At 41.0% G+C, this 18756-nt stretch overlaps 1 protein-coding gene across 3 annotated transcripts; it reads right to left on the bottom strand.

Moving 5' to 3' along the window:
• Positions 1-399: 399 nt before the first annotated feature.
• Positions 400-17305, bottom strand: THOC7 (THO complex 7). Of its 3 annotated transcripts, none has more exons than XM_036430645.2 (8): positions 17132-17305; positions 6200-6317; positions 5334-5461; positions 4941-5027; positions 3196-3253; positions 1626-1692; positions 1477-1546; positions 400-725 (listed from the first exon to the last, which is right to left on the bottom strand). In XM_036430645.2, the coding sequence occupies exons 1-8, from the start codon at positions 17148-17150 to the stop codon at positions 658-660; spliced, it is 615 nt and encodes a 204-aa protein (XP_036286538.1). In that variant the 5' UTR covers positions 17151-17305; the 3' UTR covers positions 400-657. The 3 variants fall into 3 exon arrangements, with proteins under 3 accessions (XP_036286538.1, XP_045434930.1, XP_045434929.1); XM_045578974.1 differs by lacking the exon at positions 17132-17305 and adding an exon at positions 16578-16598; XM_045578973.1 differs by lacking the exon at positions 17132-17305 and adding an exon at positions 6711-6730.
• Between the last annotated feature and the right edge of the window lie 1451 nt (positions 17306-18756).

Below are 18756 nucleotides of genomic sequence, written 5' to 3'. Positions count from 1 at the left end.
AATGCCTGGCTGGCATGGCTCAGTGATTGAGCATTGGCCTATGAACCAGGAGGTCACTGGTTTGATTCCAGGTCAGGGCACATGCCTAGGTTGTGGGCTTGATCCCAGTAGGGGGCATGTAGGAGGCAGCTGATCAATGTTTCTCTCTCTTACTCTCTCTCTCCCTTCCTCTCTGAAATAAAAATATTAAACACACACACACACAAACACACACACACAAACACACACACACACACACACTCACACACAAAACCAATTATACCTATTTAAAAAAGTGATAAAAATTTAGAAGTTGACTCACTTTCTCATGGACAGCCTAGAAATACCACCTTCTCACAATCTTCAGCTTATTTTGTAAGCAAATCAATGTTAATCGTTAAAAACTTCCTAGAATACTAATGAGCTTGAAAAAGTTTTATTGAACAGTTTTGGATACTACCTTTTAAGTATAAGAATAAAAAAGGTATTTCAATAACAAAACAAATATTATAGTGGAGTCATTTTCCTTTGTGTGAAGAAATATGAATGAACTGTACATAAACATTTAAAAGCAAATTAGTTCACTGTCTAAACTTTAAATGTCTCAAGAGCACAGCAAATGCTAAACACACTAAGATCATGCTGCTACTTCAGTAGCTGGGAGTGGCGAGCGCTGGCCTAGGGCTTAGGATCAGCATCCATGCTTGTTTCCTGAGCCTCCTCCACCTCCGAGAGCTTCTCATCATCTGCGATTGAAGAAGAAACATAAAACTTTAGTCAAATTTGCTTACACTGTATGTCTAATATATGAAAACATTTATCCTTTATTAGATAGTATATGTAAAATGAAAATGGCAATATATTATTGTAAATAGCCTATGACTGTAATCAGCACACACAAGTGTTTGGTTTTAAAAGTTCTATTTTCGTTGTTCTTGAGTATTTGTAAATGTAAAACTTATATAATGTAAAACTTATGTAAAAAAATGTAAAACTTATATGATAGATTTCACTTTAAACAAAAACCTAGGTCTTAGCTTTTCTTGAAAACAGTCAGATCAGTTAATACAGAAATTTCCTATTGCTATAATCAATACCATGAGCAAGTCTACAGTTGCCCCAAAGCAACCTGTTTACTGAGTATGCAAATATACTTATCACTAACACTTCACCCACTTATGGCCTGCCGGGGTCCTGCATCATTACTTTATAGCAATAGACTATAATAAACCAAGAAAATTTCCAAATCTATTATCCTTGAATTGCTCTTAATATAGACTACTGGATATGTGTTTAAGTCAGATGTTACTAAAAATTCAGATTTTTCTGCATATATTCTGAAAGCTGAACAACATGAGTACCTACTTCTAACATCATCCAACTATACTGATGTTCTAAAACTGAACGTGTACTCTCCGAGATGTATATTTTAGAAGGCATGACCCTGGACCATTAAAAATCCTTATAAACATTCATTATGAAACTATCTCTACTTACTTTCCAGTGTTTGCTGAAGTTCGTGGATGGTACTAAGAAGCACATGAAACTGTTTCCGTCTCAATTCCAGCTGTGTTAACAAGAAAAAAAATTAATACACATTGATCTATAAATATATATATCACGAAATCTAACATATATGCAAATACCTTGTCTTCAACACTTTCTTTAATATGTGAAAGATGCTCCAATTCTTTGCCCAGAGCTTCTAGTTCCCTGAAAAACAATGGAAGTGTTACATTTTGCTAATGGAGGAACAGAATTCACAATAACTATTAATAACTTTTTAATTACTAAGTCGTTTTTTAAAATAAAAAAGGATCAGTTATAATACTTATTATAATTAGACTTTTAAAGCTAAGGTGATTTATTCTTAACTTCTAAGTATGCATTTATTTTCATTAAAATTAAATTTCTAGATACTTTTTAAAGTATAGGAAAACATAAGTAATAGAATATCAAACCCCAAGAATTGGTAAGTTTTAACAATGTTTTATCATGCTTATTTCAAATTGTTTTTTTTGGAAAAGAAATAAAACATTGCAGATTTGCTTGACATACACTTTTAATCTTACCCCCAGTCGTCTATCCCAAGCCACTTTTCTTCCTTAACCCCCAACCAGGCAATCACTATTCCAATCCTTTTTTAATGTATATATTTGTATATCTAAAGTAGGTTTACAGTTGTTCATATGGAAAATAATACAATAAGTAATACAAGAATGAACTGTGTTTCTCACACTCGCAACAATAATACAAGAATGAACTGTGTTTCTCACACTCGCAACTATAAACCTACAGGTTTATATGTTTGCCCCACCTTACATATCTTCTGTTTTCTCTGATTACGTTGTTGAGGTGTTTAAAAAGTGTATATCTACCTGCTGGTTTCAGGGGAAGGCCAGGTGGGGAACAGCCAGAAGAGTCCTGTTTCAGTAAAATAGCTGACAGCTCATTCTGTTTGCCTCTGGCTATTAAACTTTTATGCTTATGGATTAAAATATTTGGACAATGATGTGTCCATCCAAATATTTACAAAAACTACAATTTCTATGAAGTGGTTATGAACTTTTTCTGCAGTGCAACTAAATGGGATGTCTGATCCATGTCTCTGTCAACTTTGAAAATAACTACAAAATAAAACTTTATTTTATTGGTTAAAAAATAAATAAATAAATAAAATAAAAAGTGTATATCTACTTTATCCTTTTTTTTAAAAAAAAATATTTTATTGATTTTTTTTTTACAGAGAGGAAGGGAGAGGGATAGAAAGTTAGGAACATCAATAAGGGAGAAACATTGATCAGCTGCCTCCTGCACACCTCCTACTAGGGATGTGCACACAACTAAGGTACACGCCCTTGACCAGAATTGAATCCAGGACCTTTCCGTCTGCAGACCAATACACTATCCACTGAGCCAAACTGGTTAGGCTACTTTATTCTTTTTAACTACAATTTAGTATACACTATATAAGTAGGTCACATTCTTATTCATTTTTATCTTGATGCATATTATATGCATTTATTTCAGAACTACAAGCAGTATAGGCAGGGGCAATAAAAATATCTATTTAATAGTATTAGACTATGTCATATTGGCAATCTGAAACCTCCTTTTGGAACATATTATATATTCCTAAAAAAAGAATGGAATGCATAGGCTAGTATATAAACACATGTAAAGATTAGTTACTTTCTAGTAAAGCTCTAAACTTACTTCAATGTCTCATGCCTGTCTGGATGATGCTGAATCACTTTTGCCAAAGCATCATATTCTGAAAGATATTAAATTAAGGTTTTTTTGAACCTGGATATCAAAACAAAATGTATAATATCACAAGTCTTTCCAAATCACTTTCCTACTTCATAAGGAAGTGAAAACGTTTAGGATGGAAAAAGAACTGCCAGTGCCACTTGACTCAGCTGCAACTGAAATGACACACGACTTCAAGAGTTCCAAGCAAGCATGTTCCAAGCAAGTGTTCCTAGCTCCCACTCTGTTGTTCACTTACCTTTCCATGGCAGAATACAAGAGGCCAGTAGAGGCATACGTGATCTTAAGTCATTATTGATCAAATGGAGATTCTGAAGAGGACTGTATACTATGTGACCAGCAAATAAACCATCAAGGTAAATATAGCATACCATTAAGTTCAGACCTTACACAGCAGCTAATGGTACTTCTCATTCTAAAGGCAAAGATTTCTGAAACCTAGAAATGATTTAAAATTCAAGCACCTTGTTTCTGCTCCACTGAGACTTCCAGGATAACCCATGTAACTTCTGTCAACCTTTCTTATGAAATGATTAATAGCCGCATTCATTTGAAAGCCTCAATAGTCAATAAAAACAATGTATAACATTTAAAAAGAATTTACAATTGATATTATTAATTGGTACCGGTATATCTTGCAGTAAATTCACCACCAAAACTTGACCACATGCATTTTAGACTGAATTAAAAAAAAACAAGGAATTGAATATCATAATAATTAATTCGTTAAAAAGTAAAATTTATTGTTTTGAAAATCTGCATATTAATTCAACAAAAGTGTGATTTTTAATTTAAAAATTTTAGATTACAAAATAATATATACTCAATGTAAAAAAAAAAAAAAAAAAAAGAATTTAAGCCATAAAAATCTACAACCCCAAAATAACCATTAACATTTTCCATTTCCTTCTAGTTTTTCATATATGTCACAATTCTAATTATACATTATATTTCTTTCTGTTTTTCTTTCAATTTACATTATAGGAGGAACAATACCTCTGCCATTAAAAATCGTTTTGAAATTGTTTTTATGAACTGCAATAAGGACATACCCTAATTTAAGAACAAAGAGAACAAAACAAAACTTTAACCTTCCCCTTATTATTTAGGCAGCCTGTAAATATTTTCTTGCTTTGTACTTAATAAAAACTCAATGGGCTTAAATTATTTTTTAAGTAGTCCCATTAAACAAATAAACAACAAACAAAATCCTAAATTTAGTGTACTTGTGTAAATAGCCTTTGTAGATGAACCATAATATTATTTAGGCAAAAGGGTTTAAAGACAGAAAAAACAAATACTTAAGAAATATTTGGATAATCAATTCAATCCAGGATATTTTTCCATTGATTTTTTAGAGAGAGTAGAAGAAAGAAAAGACAGAAAAATATCGATGTGAGAGAAACACACCGATTGGTTGTCTCCTTCATTTGCCCCAACCAGGGCCTGGCTGGGGAGGAGCCTGCAACCAAAGTATGTGCCCTTGATCTGAATCAGACTTGGGACCCTTCAGCCTGCAGGACGACACTCTATCTACTGAGTTAAACCAGCAAGGGCTTCTAATTCTTTTTTACAATTCAGGCTAATTCTAGCCGAAGATTTTAACTCACAACATTAAAAAAAATCATGAAAATCCTAGTCAGTAATAAAGTATTTGGCACACTAACTAAATCCCACAAAACTCTTACCTTGGCGATTTTTTCGTATTCGTTTTGCTTGAAGAATCTGCTTTTTGCACTCAGCAATTTTTTCATGTGCTCCAGCAATGCTACATTCTGTAGAAAAGGTTTTTTAAGATAGTTGTAACATCTATAACCTCCATCCATTTTCAAATATGTGTTTTTAAATTAAATTCCATTGCTAATAAAATAGATGCTGACATTTTTTTTTAAAGTTGTAACTTAAAGTACTAAGATCATATTAAGATACATTTTTGTAACTAATTTTACTATATTCTTTCTATTAATACTATTATTGTCAATATTTTACTACTAATCAAAGAAAAATACTAAAAGCATTATTTCCTTAGGCCATAAAAATTAAAATTATAGATAAATATTAATTAATTTAGGTTCCTTTACCTATTTCTTTGTAAATTTTTTCATAATTTTCCATCTCTCTGAGATTCATATCATATACCAGCAAAGTTTTGCCCATGGAAAATTCACACTGGGACAGTGTGCTCAGCATACGTTGGTACTGGCTGTAACTAATAAAAAAGAGAGAAAAACAGAATAAAGATTTTTGTGGACTGCCAAAGTTGAACTATTTATAGTGTAAGCAAAGGTTTGCTAATTAAATTACATAAAGTTCTGAGAGAATCCTTTGCTTTACTTTAAATAATTTAGATGATCTGTCCTTTATGTTTTCTTTGCCCAAATATAGTACACTTGAGTTTATAAACTGCTTTAGCTAAAAATGCAAAGATGGTATTGTTGTTCCTATCAGTATAAGCTTAATTTAAACAGTTACCTCTTGTTTTAAATTCTTTTTAAAAATGTTTTAATCATATTTTTTACGTCTTCACAATTCTCACAATTTTTTTCACTCTATATGGTCATTGTCTATGTGAAAAGCTAATTCAAATGAAAATTTTTCTAATTTAAAAATTACTAAATATGTATAAAACTTTGCAGCAACCTATTAGCTTATTTAAAAAAGAACATTTCATTTAGATATTTAAACACATATCTGGTAAAGGTGACTCAATAATGAGCCTGGATTTAATCTTCATTTCTTCTTGTCATTATGCCTACTACACCTTTTAGCAAACATAAAGCAGGCCTCTCCAGAGAATTAAGGCCAGAAAAACCTACTCTTGATTAACCAAGAGTTGACTCAATTGGACATTTAAGGTGAGTGAAAATTTACAATATTATCAGGACTGTGTGTAAAGCCTAGAATCGCATGAGGATAATGGTATAGAAACAACAGCGAAAAGACATACCCCTCTTCCTGGGATCCAGAGTTGCACCATTTAATGAAACTTTTCACTAGCAGATTAATTCTGCGATCATCTCCAGCGCCATCTCCATCAATCAGGAGACGCTTCCGTATGACTTCGTCTGGAGGAAAGAACAATGTGAATTAAAGAGACCATCTGGCTCTTGTTAATTTCAGAAACAAAAAACAAGTGTCACTACTCGTTCATTCATCTGAAAGAAAATTAATAAAATGTAAATGTACTCTATGCCACTGAACAGTACACTTAAAATTTGTTAAAATGGTCAATTTTATATTATGTACGTTTTACAACTCTATTTATGCATACATGCACATAAATGAAGCTGTTGAGTGTGTGTGTGTGTCAGGCACTATCTTAGGCTGGGGTTACAGCAGTGAAAAGCCCAGCCCTCACAGAACTGTGATTCTACTGCTGATTTGTTGAGTAGAAATAATTTTCAAATACCACCAAGGAAATAAGCCAATAATTCTTGGAGAACTTTATTTGGAAAAACCTGTTCAGATGGAAGGAAGACTGAGTGCTCATGTCTCTGACTAGTGTGAGGTCCTCTGGTGGAAGGAACAGAGAGGAAAGAGTAGCAGCCTAGGAAAAGAGAAGAGAGATGGGGCAAAGAAAAAGAAATGAACTTGTTTTTTGTTTGTTTGTTTTTAAAATGTGTAATCTACTCATTATATATGCAATGTTCTTTCCCCAAAAGAATTTTTTTTTTAAAAGTCTGTCTCAGTTTTGCTCCAAGGCAAAGAAAAAAAGGAACTAGAAAAGCAGCAGAGATGATTATAATGAGTAAGTGGTCTGGCGGCCCTGAGCTATTCTTCCTGGACAAACCATGCTGGATCAAAACAAGAGAAAGACAATTTGAAACCACATCAAAATAATATTTTCATTAAGAAGAATGGCAAAGAACAAGTGACCTGATAATAAAAGTGTTAGCAAGAGTGCTGAGGAACTGCACTTCCATACACCGATGGGAAGTAAACCGTTCACTCTTTGCAGGGCAATGGGGCCAAAACAACACTATTTAAAAGGCACATTCTAGGAACTCATCCTCCCAGGCGTCTTCAAACTACGGCCCGCGGGCCACATGCGGCCCTCAGAGGAGTCTGATCCGGCCCGCCAGGTTTTTTGGGCAGTGAGCGCAGCCGAGGTGTTACAGTAGGAATTAGTAGTTCATATAGTCCGGCCCTCCAGCTCTCTGAGGGACCGTGATCTGGCCCCCACTTTAAAAAGTTTGAGGACCCCTGCTCCAGATACATGTGCACGCATGCACGCACAAAGATAAATGTAAAGGGATGTCCTTAATGATGTTTGTAGAGAAAAGATTGCAAACCTAAACATTCACCAGGAAGAAACTGCTTAAATTTATGTAATAGTATGCAGCCAAAAGAATAGTGTGGGTATATATAATGTTGCAAAAAAAAAAAAAAAAAAATCCCAGATTTTAAGTAAAATGAAAACAAAACAGGTGCAGAGCACACAGCTTGTTGCATTTGCATAGAAAAGGGGAGGGCTTGGTGTGTGTCTGTGTATGTGTTCACACATCACACATGTGGTATGCTTTTCTATTCAGAGAATATCTTTAGGAAAATAAACAAGAGACTGGTACTACTGATCGTTTCTGGTAAGAGAGACTGACAAAGGTTGAGAAAAGATTTACTTTTCTAAATCACTTTGCAGAATTGTGTTTGTTTGGTTTTTATCATGTGCATGCATTTTTTACAATAATGTAAAGTGTAAGTAATTCCTGGAGAGCCCGCCTGATGAATCAACAGCACAATCTTTAAACAACAGTTCCTTCCTGTGTGTGGGCAGCATTCTTGAGGCAGGTGCAGCTGAGATAAACTGTAGAGGGCAGATGGCTTGTTTTAAAATTTATTTTGTGACATCAGATAAACATTTTAGAATTGAGTTTTGTTCTGAGTCATGGCTTTGACATGCTGCTTGAAACAGATTCATCAGGTGTTTTAATTTTGCACTTTAAAATACCAATTAATGCTGTGTTTTTAACTACCAACAATGCTATTTGAGAAGACTGAGACAAAACACAGTACTTGAAAAGATTAAAATGCAGAAAATGAATTGACTTTTTAAAAACTACAAACATGCGCCCTGGTGGTGTGCTCAGTGGTTAGAACATTGGCCCACCCACTGAAGGGTCTCAGGTTCCATTCCAGGTCAAGGACATCTACCTCGGTTGCAGGTTCAATCCCAGCCCCGGTTAGGGTGTGAGGCAACCAATCAAGGTGTCTCTCTCACATCGATATTTCTCTTCCTTCTCCTCCCTCCTTTCCACTCTAGAAATCAGTGGGAAAATATCCTGGGGTGAGGATAAACAAACTTTGTTAAAATAAAAATATACAATGGATAAGCAATCTATTGTTCAATTTATGTATTAATATATTTTTATTGATTTCAGAGAAGGAGAGGGAGAGAGAAACATCAATGAGAGAGAATCATTTATGGAGCCCGCAACCTGGGCATGGAATTGAACCCAGGACCCTTCAGTCCACAGGATGACACTCTACCCATTGAACCAAACCAGCTAGGGCTGGTGTTCAATTTATACTGTTCAGTTCCTTTGTCAGTCTTATCATCTCTGCTCTTCCAGTTACCTTTCTCCCCACCCCAATCTCCTTCTGCCTCCCAGATGCCTAGACATCACACTTTATTGAGGACCAGGGATTTCAAATGTAAATGCATTCAGGGAACAGGAAATAAAGAACAGAGAAATTGGGGAGTGACTGCCCTGACTAAGGGGAAGCTACTACCAGAATGAGTTTTTCAAGAGATTTTGAAAAGTTTAGTAACAAAAAAATGTTTCAAGCAGATTTTGCAATCATTTCACCTGAATACTTAAAATCTGCGCACTTTTATGTATGTATGTAATATCCAATTACATTTTTGAAATATGTTTAGAACACTATAAAGGCCAAGTAAACTTGGGGAAGGGTTCATAAGGATCTGTCCTGTCTTGCTCATTCTTTTTCCTCCCTAACCTTTCACTGTGTCTACATTTCTGAAGCTCAATAAATATTTTAAAACTGGTTGTGGTGCCTGCCTGAGAGCATCTGCCCTCCAAAGAGAACTCTCAATAAACCACTAGTAAGTAACAAGCAACTATCTTATTTCAGGTCCTCAGCAGAGATTTCTCTTCTTGAACAAAAGACATGGATATTTGGTCAATGAGCAGATGCATCTATAAGGTGCCAGAGTAAGTTCTGAGGATGTGAAAGAAAACCTCGAGTTCTTCACTTTAGTTAGGGAAATAGGGCCACCCTATAAAAATAAATCATACATGTGATTGCTAACGAGTGACAGACACACACAGAAGAAATTAGGATGAGACTCCGTTTGGTTTGGGGATTTCAGGAGAAGTGGAATTTGAAGTGTTCTTTTGATATTTAAAACTTATCAATGAAAGCTAAAAGGCAAAAGTTCAAATATATATCCTGTAAATCAATAATCCTAGATAAACTTGCACATGTGCAATATGACATATGTCTATCAAGGGGACTAGTTAAATACATTTTGGTACAGGAATATGATGAAATACCATGAAACTATAAAAAAGCAAAAAAGTCAATGTACTGATACAGAGAAATCACTTAAGAAAACTTGGTGAAAGAGCAAGGTGAAGAACTATGTGTTTGGCATGTTTCCTTCATATAAAAATGAAGGGGAATAAGAATATTATATATTCACATGTGCATATGTTCACAAAGATACCCAAAATTATATAAAGGAATAAAAGAAGTTACTGTGAGACGGGCAAGGTAAGGGAACTAGATGAGCAACAGGTTGCAAAGTGGGAAACATGCTTTTCTATCATTTGATTTTTGAGCCCTATGCATACTCAAAATCTGTTAGCTGCTATTTGAAAAAGAAAGCTATGATATGGTAATGGTATCATAGGTGTTTGCATATGTTTAAACACAAAGAACTGAAGACATTAAGTATGCACAGGTCTTTATATATCAATTATGGCTCATAAAGCTGCTGGCGGAAAAGCAAGCGAAGGTCCTTTCCCAAGCTCCACTGCTGTGGGCTGCAGCAGCCGGATGTGGGCAGACTACCCAGAACACCAGGGAGGCTGGGAGAGTGAAGACAAAGCTTAGGAGCATGCACATGAAGCCATCGGTGGTCAGAATGGGAGTCTGCACTAGTCAAGGCCATGCTAGCAGACTTGGACCTTGCTGGTAGGCCACTGGGAGTTTCTAAAAGTTCCTGGAAAGGACTTCCCAGCAGGATTAAGCTGAGGGCAGTGTACAAAGTGGACTGCAACTGGGAAAAGGCCAAAGGTTGGCGGATGGGTGGGGGCTACAGCACATGTGCGGTTAGGAGCTGCCATGGCATGAACTGAAGCAGAGATTAGTCACAGGTCTCAGGAGGCAGGTCAGGGCTGAGCAGAGACCTGGTTAGGAGCAGGCAGAAGGCATGCGGAGGAGTCTGTATGACCGGTTCTGGAAGCGCAGAGGACTCTGACCAGTAAGCCAAGGCCATTTTCTGGCTTCAGCCCTGTCCTTTCTGGTAAGAGCAGAGAACATTTCCTCACAGCCAAACTTCTGGGCCTTGTCTTCTGGTTAGTCCACAATGTTTACTTGGAGGGTGTGTATGTATGAGACCAATATTTAACTTCACCTGTAAAATGGGAATAACATTACCCACTTTGTAGGACTTCTGTGAAACTTTACAAAATAAAAGTTTACAAAGGAGCATAATGCCTGTTCACAGAAGGAAAGTAGGGTAAAAAGATATCCTATCTTTATGTTAAATTTAATCCACAACTTGTATCCCTAAAAATGGTAAAAAAATGAGTAAATGTTGAGTATGTATCATAGATCAGTATACTCAGACAGATATATGCTATGCACTTATGTATAAAGTTTTGTCCAGTTATGATCTCTCACAAATTTGGTTATCTCAAACTTCATATGGCAAGGTTACAACATTCCTACCTTAAACTGAATGAGAGAGTTGCTGCCTAAAAAACTGTCCGGGGATGAGAATTACTGAAATCCCACACATAAAGCAGAGCACAGCTCCAAGAGCAACAAAATAAAATAAAACAAAACAAAGGGGTGAGGTGCCAGTTTAAAAACAGCCTCTGTTCTTTCTCAACTTAAAGATGGATAGTTGCTGACAGTTCCCAACACAAATGACGTGAGCATTATTATTTTTAATGACATCTCGTCAATAGCTCTAGATTGAACACACCTAAGACAAGTTTTGTTTACTGTATACATTGACTTCATAAATTATTATCAAGCTTGAAGCTCTTTATAAGCCATTTGAATGCTAATACTAATAATTCTGGCGGGTCTTGGCCCACCCTATAAAAATAAAGATGAGTTAGAAACTATTTTATTGATGTTACCAACATCATTCCTTACTTGTCACAATTACTTTCTTTACGGACTATGAGGATCATCTGGAAAGAGCTTTTAAACCAAAATGCTGAACATCTGCCCTGAGAATGGTTTTCTGCTCGACTTTAGGCCTGTAGGGAGATTTCCTACTGCATTCGGTTATATGTTGTACCATAATTATACCATACTGCTATTCAAATCACTTTAAAATCAGTTACCACACCTGTGTGCTGACAAGCAACTATTTCTTCATAAAACTGAGATGCATTTTAGATCCCTCCTGTCCTATCTGCCAACCCATATCTAAAAGAAATTAACCATTTTCCATAAACAGAGGCAGGAAGAAATTACTCTTTTATAGTCACTAAACCAACTCCCCATTTCCAAGCTCTCTGGCCAGGTGACATCGCCGTTTTAACTGTGCTCTCATTTTAGTGTGGAAAGACAGTCTCTCACCATCCCAGGCTAATGCTCCTTTCAAAACCTGTAGTTGTTATTCTCCAGAGTAACTATTAAAACCTAGACTACAAAACAACTTTTGAGAACATCTAACAGCATTCCAAATCGAAAGAGGAAAACAACTTGGAAGATAATAATAATGGTGGGCCAACCTCCAAAGTACTTCCTGCTCCAGGGACAGGTCAAGGCTTGAGAACTATGGCCAGAACCTCCGGGTAGGACACCTCCCCCTGCCCTCAGTGACTCCCCCCCGGAAGCCCTCACAGCACTGCAACCTCGCCGGCTTCGGGAAACAGCAATCCTGGGAGCTACCATGAAGGTGAACCTTTCCTTCAGAAGCCAATTTAAATTTAGCAGGAATCCTGCAGGCATGCAAACTCACCGCTGGCTTCTTCCAGCCAGGTGTTCCTAAATCTCTGAATCCAAACTGAAACCACAGGAAGTGATAACTTGACAGGATTATAGTAGAAAAACAGCTGGCATCAGGACAATGCAGTAATATGTGTAAAAATTAAAAATACTTATAACCTATGACCTGTACCATATTCTAAAAATTATTCCTACAAGTGTGCAAAGATATCTATACAAACAGATCCGCTGTAACACTATTTGGAGGAGCAAAAAACTGAAAATAGCTAAATAGATTTTAAAAAGCTGTGATAGACTTATACAATGAAATACTAGTTGGCTGTATAAAAAAAGGAAATGTTACCCTTTGTGACAGCATGGATGGGCCTGCAGAGCATTATGCTAAGTGAAATAAGCCAGTCAGAGAAAGACAAGTACCATATGATTTCACTCTAGCCAGGAGTGAAATCAAAGGAACAAAATGAACTAGCAAGCAAAATAGTGACAGATGCATAAATAAAGAACAGACTGGCAACTGTCAGGTAGGGGGATGGCTAGTGGGGGGGGGGGGAGAAGTTTGAGCAAAAAATAAAAAACTCATAGACACAACTGTGTGGTGACTGCCTGGACAGGGGTGGGGCAGAGGGTGGGGATGAGGGGGAGGGGTGGAGGGAGAGGGAGCGGGATATAGTGGGAATAAATGATGGACAAAGACTTGACTTGGGATGGTAAACACACAATACAGTGTACTGATGATGTGATGTTAGAACTGAGCACCTGAAATTTTGTTAACCAGTGTCACCCCAATAAATTCAATAAATAAATAGAATAAAATACTATACATTGATACAAAAGAATGAAGAAGGAAAAGTTCCAAGTTCTATCATTAATTGCACTTATGTAGAAGTATTGTATAATACAGAAGTGAGTGGAAACAACTGTATAAAATCTTAAAGGATATATACATTTTGGCATATTCACAAGTACATAATGCTTGTAATAAGCTAAGAACTGTTCTAAGTGCTTTTCACATAAAAACACATTTAATCTGCACAACAGTCCTATAAAACAGATAATATTACCCTTATTTTACAGATACAGGTAAAAAGACATTTTTACTTGCCCCAAATTAAATGTCACAGGAAGTAAGGAGTAGAGCTGGGACTCAAACTCAAGAGTCTGCACCAGAGAAGGTGCTTTATACTTTTTCTGAGCATTTAAGTATCATTCTGGAAGGCACACAATAGAGTTATAGTGATGACCTTTGGGCAGCGCAGCGGGATTAGTGATGGAAGGTGATTAGAGGAAGGCGTCACATTTCTTCCTGAATTTTCTGACTTAAGAGAAAAATATCAATAGTGGTTGATAGTGAGATTAATGGTATACTGAAATATTTTCCTTCACTTTTTCTGTATAAAACATTCTAATCAATGTTCTTTAATAAATCTACGATGTGTTAATGAGAAGTAAGCTGGTTTGCCCTGAGCTGTTAACAAGAGACACCAAGGCTATGTAAAAACAGTGTGTATAGATTCCTGTTAAATTTATCATTAGCTTCCCACTGCTCAAGAGTTATTAAGCTGAAAAGGTATAATCCATTGTGTTTGATTCCTTATAGTAAAATAAAAGCTATCTTCCCTCCCCCTTTTCAGGAAGCTTAAATTAAAAACAATTTTTAAGGCCAACACTATTAAGGAAAACACAAAAATGGCAGATGGAAAAACAGTATGATCATTCGATTCCTTTATGTAAATACTGAACTCTGGTGAGATACTTAGGACCAGTCTAAATAAATTGCTGATGCCAAAGTAAATTACTTAAACCAAAATTAAATTTTTCAAAAACAAAAATATTGTTGAGATCTTTTATTTTTCTCTAGATTTATATTTTCTCTAGATTTATAGAGTACAGTACTAATAAAGTCAAGGCTGAAATTCCAATCTTGCTTTGAGAAACCATCTATATTGCCTAAAGAAACATTATTTAATAGTTGAACTGCAGCCCTAACCCTTGGGCTAGGCCCATAGCTGAGGGAACAAGGGGGCAAATTCATTGGCACTAGTGAAAAGCAAAAAGCAAAAAAATCCCGGAGCCCACTAATGTCTAATTAACATTAGATTAGCAACTGAAATAGAAACAGCAGCAGCAGACACTTATAGAGTTTAAACCCTCCTACTTGATGAACAAACATCTTGTTTGTTTCTTTTCACTCTGAAAAGTGTCCTGCTCTGGACAATAAAATAAATGGTCACTGAACTTCAAAGTGCTTTACATACAGTATCACACTTCATCCTTGAAATAACCCTCTAGTATGTATTATTATCTTCCTTTACAGATCTGGGTGTTACCTCTGCAGTCATAGGAAAATATAAACAATTACATTAGAAAGTCATAGTACAGACCCATTGTTTTGTCACACTGTTCTGAGGCATATTTAAAATTATTTCAAATTTTTACAAGCATATATCCATGCATCTGATTTTTTTAAAAAAGACCATTAAATGTCAAAACCAACAAGCTCTATTAAATGCAAAGTACAGACATATCCAGCACCCAGCACCCCTTCATCTCCCTTCTGTTGCTCTGGCATATCAATATACCTACCCAATGTTCTCTATACCGCAAAAGGGCTTCTGAATGATTTCTATTAGGGGACTACCACCACCCTTCAAATTAACACATACAAAATGCAAACTGTAAACACAGTTTAAATTAGCAGTGATAACATCCGAACTGCTTTCCAGGTGGCCAAATGCTGGAGTGCAACAGGAGAGAATGGCCTTGCCAATAACTGGTGAGGTGACAAACAGTAAGTCACTGACTGCACAAGACCTCCATTTTCCATCTATAAAATTGCAGTGTTGGTGATAATATCCATAGCTCAGTATCTATAGGTAACAATATGGGATCTCTCCTTCCCTGAGGCAGGGCAGTTCCCCAAATTAGTCCAGGTGTCCTTGTGTTGGGTTCAGGACATAGAGCTTGTCCTCCAAGAGGCCTAGGTTCAATTAGGTAGGCAGCCCCATATATAAGGCTCAGCACCTTGCCAGGCATCTCAGTCCGATTCCGAAGAGAAAGGTACTGGTACTCGTCCAAGAACTTCTTGGGAAAATGCCTGAAAAATGGGAGCCACCCACTTCTCAGTCTTCTCCACTGCCATCCCCCTCATCCAAGCCCATCTTGTCTTGTCTCTCCCGCTCCATTTCTGCCTTCCTAGAATCCATTCTCTACATAGCAGCCCAGAATGATCTAAAAGATCACTAACTTTTCTGCTTAAAACCCTCCAATCATTTCCAAGTACCCATGGAAGACTTCATCTCTTCTCCTCGGCCGGGAAGGCTCATTTATTTTTTCCAACCTTCTTTTGTGTCACCCTCCCGGCCCACCTCCACCTGGACCGTCTCCCTTATTCCCCTCAGGGGAGAAGAGCTTGTTTTCACATCAGGCCTCTGCACCAGCAGCTACCTCTACCTGGAATACTTTCCCAGAGTCTTCAGAGTTGACCCTGCAGGTCTCACCTTAAATATTCCTTTTGAGAGCAGCCATATCTGATCATTTTACCTAGTTGCTGGCAGGTATTCCCCATTACCCTCTCTTCCATCCTATCTAGTTCATTCTCAGAACTCACTTAACTTCGGAAATTATGTTCTTTTTCAGAAATTACTTATTTACTGATTGATTGCAGACAATTGCTTCTCTCCCAAGTAGGAGTCAGGCAGTGTATGTACAGCTCTAACCAGCCTCTGCATCATTCCTAAAAGGTATGCAATACATACTTGAGGTCTATCACATATCTCTCTCACTTCTGCTCGATTGTTACCAAAATCTCAATTGAAGAAACCACATTAATGAGGACTGACTGAAGAAGTTGTAGTTCATTCTTTCCTGCATGTCTACATATCCTTAAAGCAAACAAGCAAACAATTTTTGCTCTAAACCTCGTCAGTTTTGTTCAGTGGTTAGAGAGTCAGCCTGAGACCATGGGGTCCTAGGTTTGATGTTTAGGTCAAGGGCCATGTATCTCAGTTGCAGGCTTGATCTCTGTCCCAGCCAGCCTGTGTGTGGAAGGCAACCAGTTGATGTGTCTCTCCCAAATCGACACCCTGCCCGCACCCACTCCTCACCCTGCCCGCACCCACTCCTGCACCCTGTCCTGGCCCCCTGGACCCCACCTCAGTCCCGGGCCGGACCTCCCCGCGACGGAGCCCGCGGTGGGGCTGTCGGTTCCGCCCGGACTCCTCCCGGGGTCACGGCGGGCGCTGACACCCGCTCGCGGGTCGCGGACTCCCCTCCCGCCCTCCCCGCTGGCCGCACCGCGCCCTCCGAGCCCCCTTCCCGCAGGCCGCCCGCCCGCCCTGGGACCCCGGAGCGAGCCTCCCCTCCGGTCCGCGGCTCCCGGGGACCACGAGCGCCGCGTCTCCGCTGGCCCGCGCCCCTTCCGGGCCCGCCGCGTGCGCTCCGCCGCCCCCCGCCCGGTGTCTGTGCTCACAGCGGCCCGGGCTCGCGGGGCGGCCGGTGCCGGGGGCCGGGGCTCTTGGGGCGGCGGGGACCGGGGACCTGGGACCGGGGGCCAGGAGCGGCGGGGCGGCGGGGCCGGGACGGGGGCCGGGGGGCCGGGACCAGGGGCCGGGGCTCGCGGGGCGGAGGGGGACCGGGGACCGGGAGCCGGGGCCGGGGCTCGCGGGGCCGGGGCCGGGAGCGGCGAGGCCGGATCCAGGCCCGGCGCTCGGGCGGCGGCGCTCACCGTCAGTCACGGCTCCCATGGCGTGCGCGGCGGCGGCGGCGCGGGCTGAGGCGGCGGTTGGCGGCGGAGGTCAAACTCCCACAATGCAGCCGGGTAAACAGCATGGAGGCGGAGGCGGCGCCCGCTGCCGCCCGCTCCGACGCCTGAGCCGCGCCGCCGCCGCGGGACCCGCTCCCCGGCTGCCCACTCCGGGGCGGCCCGGCCGGCGCGCGTGGAGCCTGCCCGCGGCGGCCCGCCGCCCCCGCCGCCACGCCCGAGGCCGCGGGACCCGCCGCCAGGTGAGCGCCGGGCGCCGGGGCGGCGGGGGCGGCGGCCGCCGGGGTCGAGGCCCGCGCCTGCCCGGGAGGGACCGCGGCCCGGCCTCCGCGTGGGGCCGGGTGGGCTCGCCCCGCGGTGGGGCGGGCGGGCGGGGGCGCCTGGACCCCGGAGCCGGGGGCGCGGGGCGGGGCGGCCGGCGGAGGGTCCCCGCGAAGTTCCGCCCTCGCGCCGGCGGGTCGGAGCGCGGGGCGCGGCCGGCGGCCGGGAAGGCCGGGCCCGGGGCGGGCGCTGCTGCTCCCCGCGGGGGTGGCGGGGCGGCGGGCCGGGGGGCGGTCGGAGCGGGGACACTTGGGGACCTGCGGGCGGAGTTGGCGGCGGGGCTGGGAGAGCGCCGTGCCCGCCGCCGTCCTCACCTGGCGGCCCGGCGCCGGTCGGGGATGGCGTGCTTGTATTTATTTATTATCTATTTATCGGTTATTTGTTTATATTTCTCTTTGACTAAAAAGAAATTAAAAGCCTCAGTGACTGTCCCCATCAAAGGGGAAGTTGAAAGTGAAGGGAGAGGGAGGTGCTTGATGGGAAGCGTCGCCTCGCGTGTCCAGTTACTCGTTTCCGGAGCACCCCGCGGGCTACAGGGCATCTACCCCAAAAGTCACTGGATGCCATTTCGGCGAGTTTCTCGCAAAAGGCAGCCTTTGGGGTGGCGAGCGGTGCGGAAGGACACCGGTGGGACCGGCTCCGTCCGCCCCAGCGCGTGCCCGGGCCTCGAACCCGGGCTGGCTGTGCCCCGGAGAGGGGGCTTGCCCTGCGGCCCCCGTCCGTCCACCCCCCCCCCCCCCCCCGCACCCCGTTCTCGCACCCCGCACCCCGCTCCCGCCTGCAGTTCCGGAAGGAAGCCGGTCTGCGGGATGGATCTGGTTGTGTCCCTTTCTCTGCAGAGGCTGCTTCATCCTCCCTGCTTCTCCCAGGTCCCAAAGGAGCGGAGCTGTACCTGCAGAGGTGTGACCAGGAAGTGTGTTCATTTAATCTCTAGTTAGAAACCAGCTCGTGTCAAAGTGTATTCCTCCATATGAGGTCGAAACTTTGTTATACCCTTCAACAGTGCTCTGAAGAATTAGCACCTTTGACTTTTATGTCGCACAGGGCGTGAAGATTTTTGAGGTATAACTTAAGGTGTGAAACCTCCCCTGGCGTTGAAATAATTTTGGCCTAAGTACTGGCAGCTCCTGTTCTTGGTTTTTAGAAGGAAGGAAGATTCTCTGACCAAAGGCATTACTTTAAATCTTCGGGACTACTGCGCAGCTCAGTGGTTGAGCGTTGACCTCTGAACCAGGTCAGGGTTGGAGTCACGGTTCCATTCCCTGTCA

Source organism: Pipistrellus kuhlii, unplaced genomic scaffold, assembly GCF_014108245.1.
Source record: "Pipistrellus kuhlii isolate mPipKuh1 unplaced genomic scaffold, mPipKuh1.p scaffold_m20_p_11, whole genome shotgun sequence".
NCBI lineage: Eukaryota > Metazoa > Chordata > Mammalia > Chiroptera > Vespertilionidae > Pipistrellus > Pipistrellus kuhlii.
This window is presented reverse-complemented; position numbering and strand designations above follow the sequence as displayed.

Bases quoted from the DNA above. Each gene is read 5' to 3' on its own strand.
- THOC7 (XM_036430645.2), bottom strand. The intron at 1,693-3,195 runs GTAAGTTTAGAG...ATTGTTTTTCAG, and splicing joins GACAGGCATGAGACATTGAA to GGAACTAGAAGCTCTGGGCA. The intron at 1,547-1,625 runs GTATTTGCATAT...TTGTTAACACAG, and splicing joins AAGAAAGTGTTGAAGACAAG to CTGGAATTGAGACGGAAACA.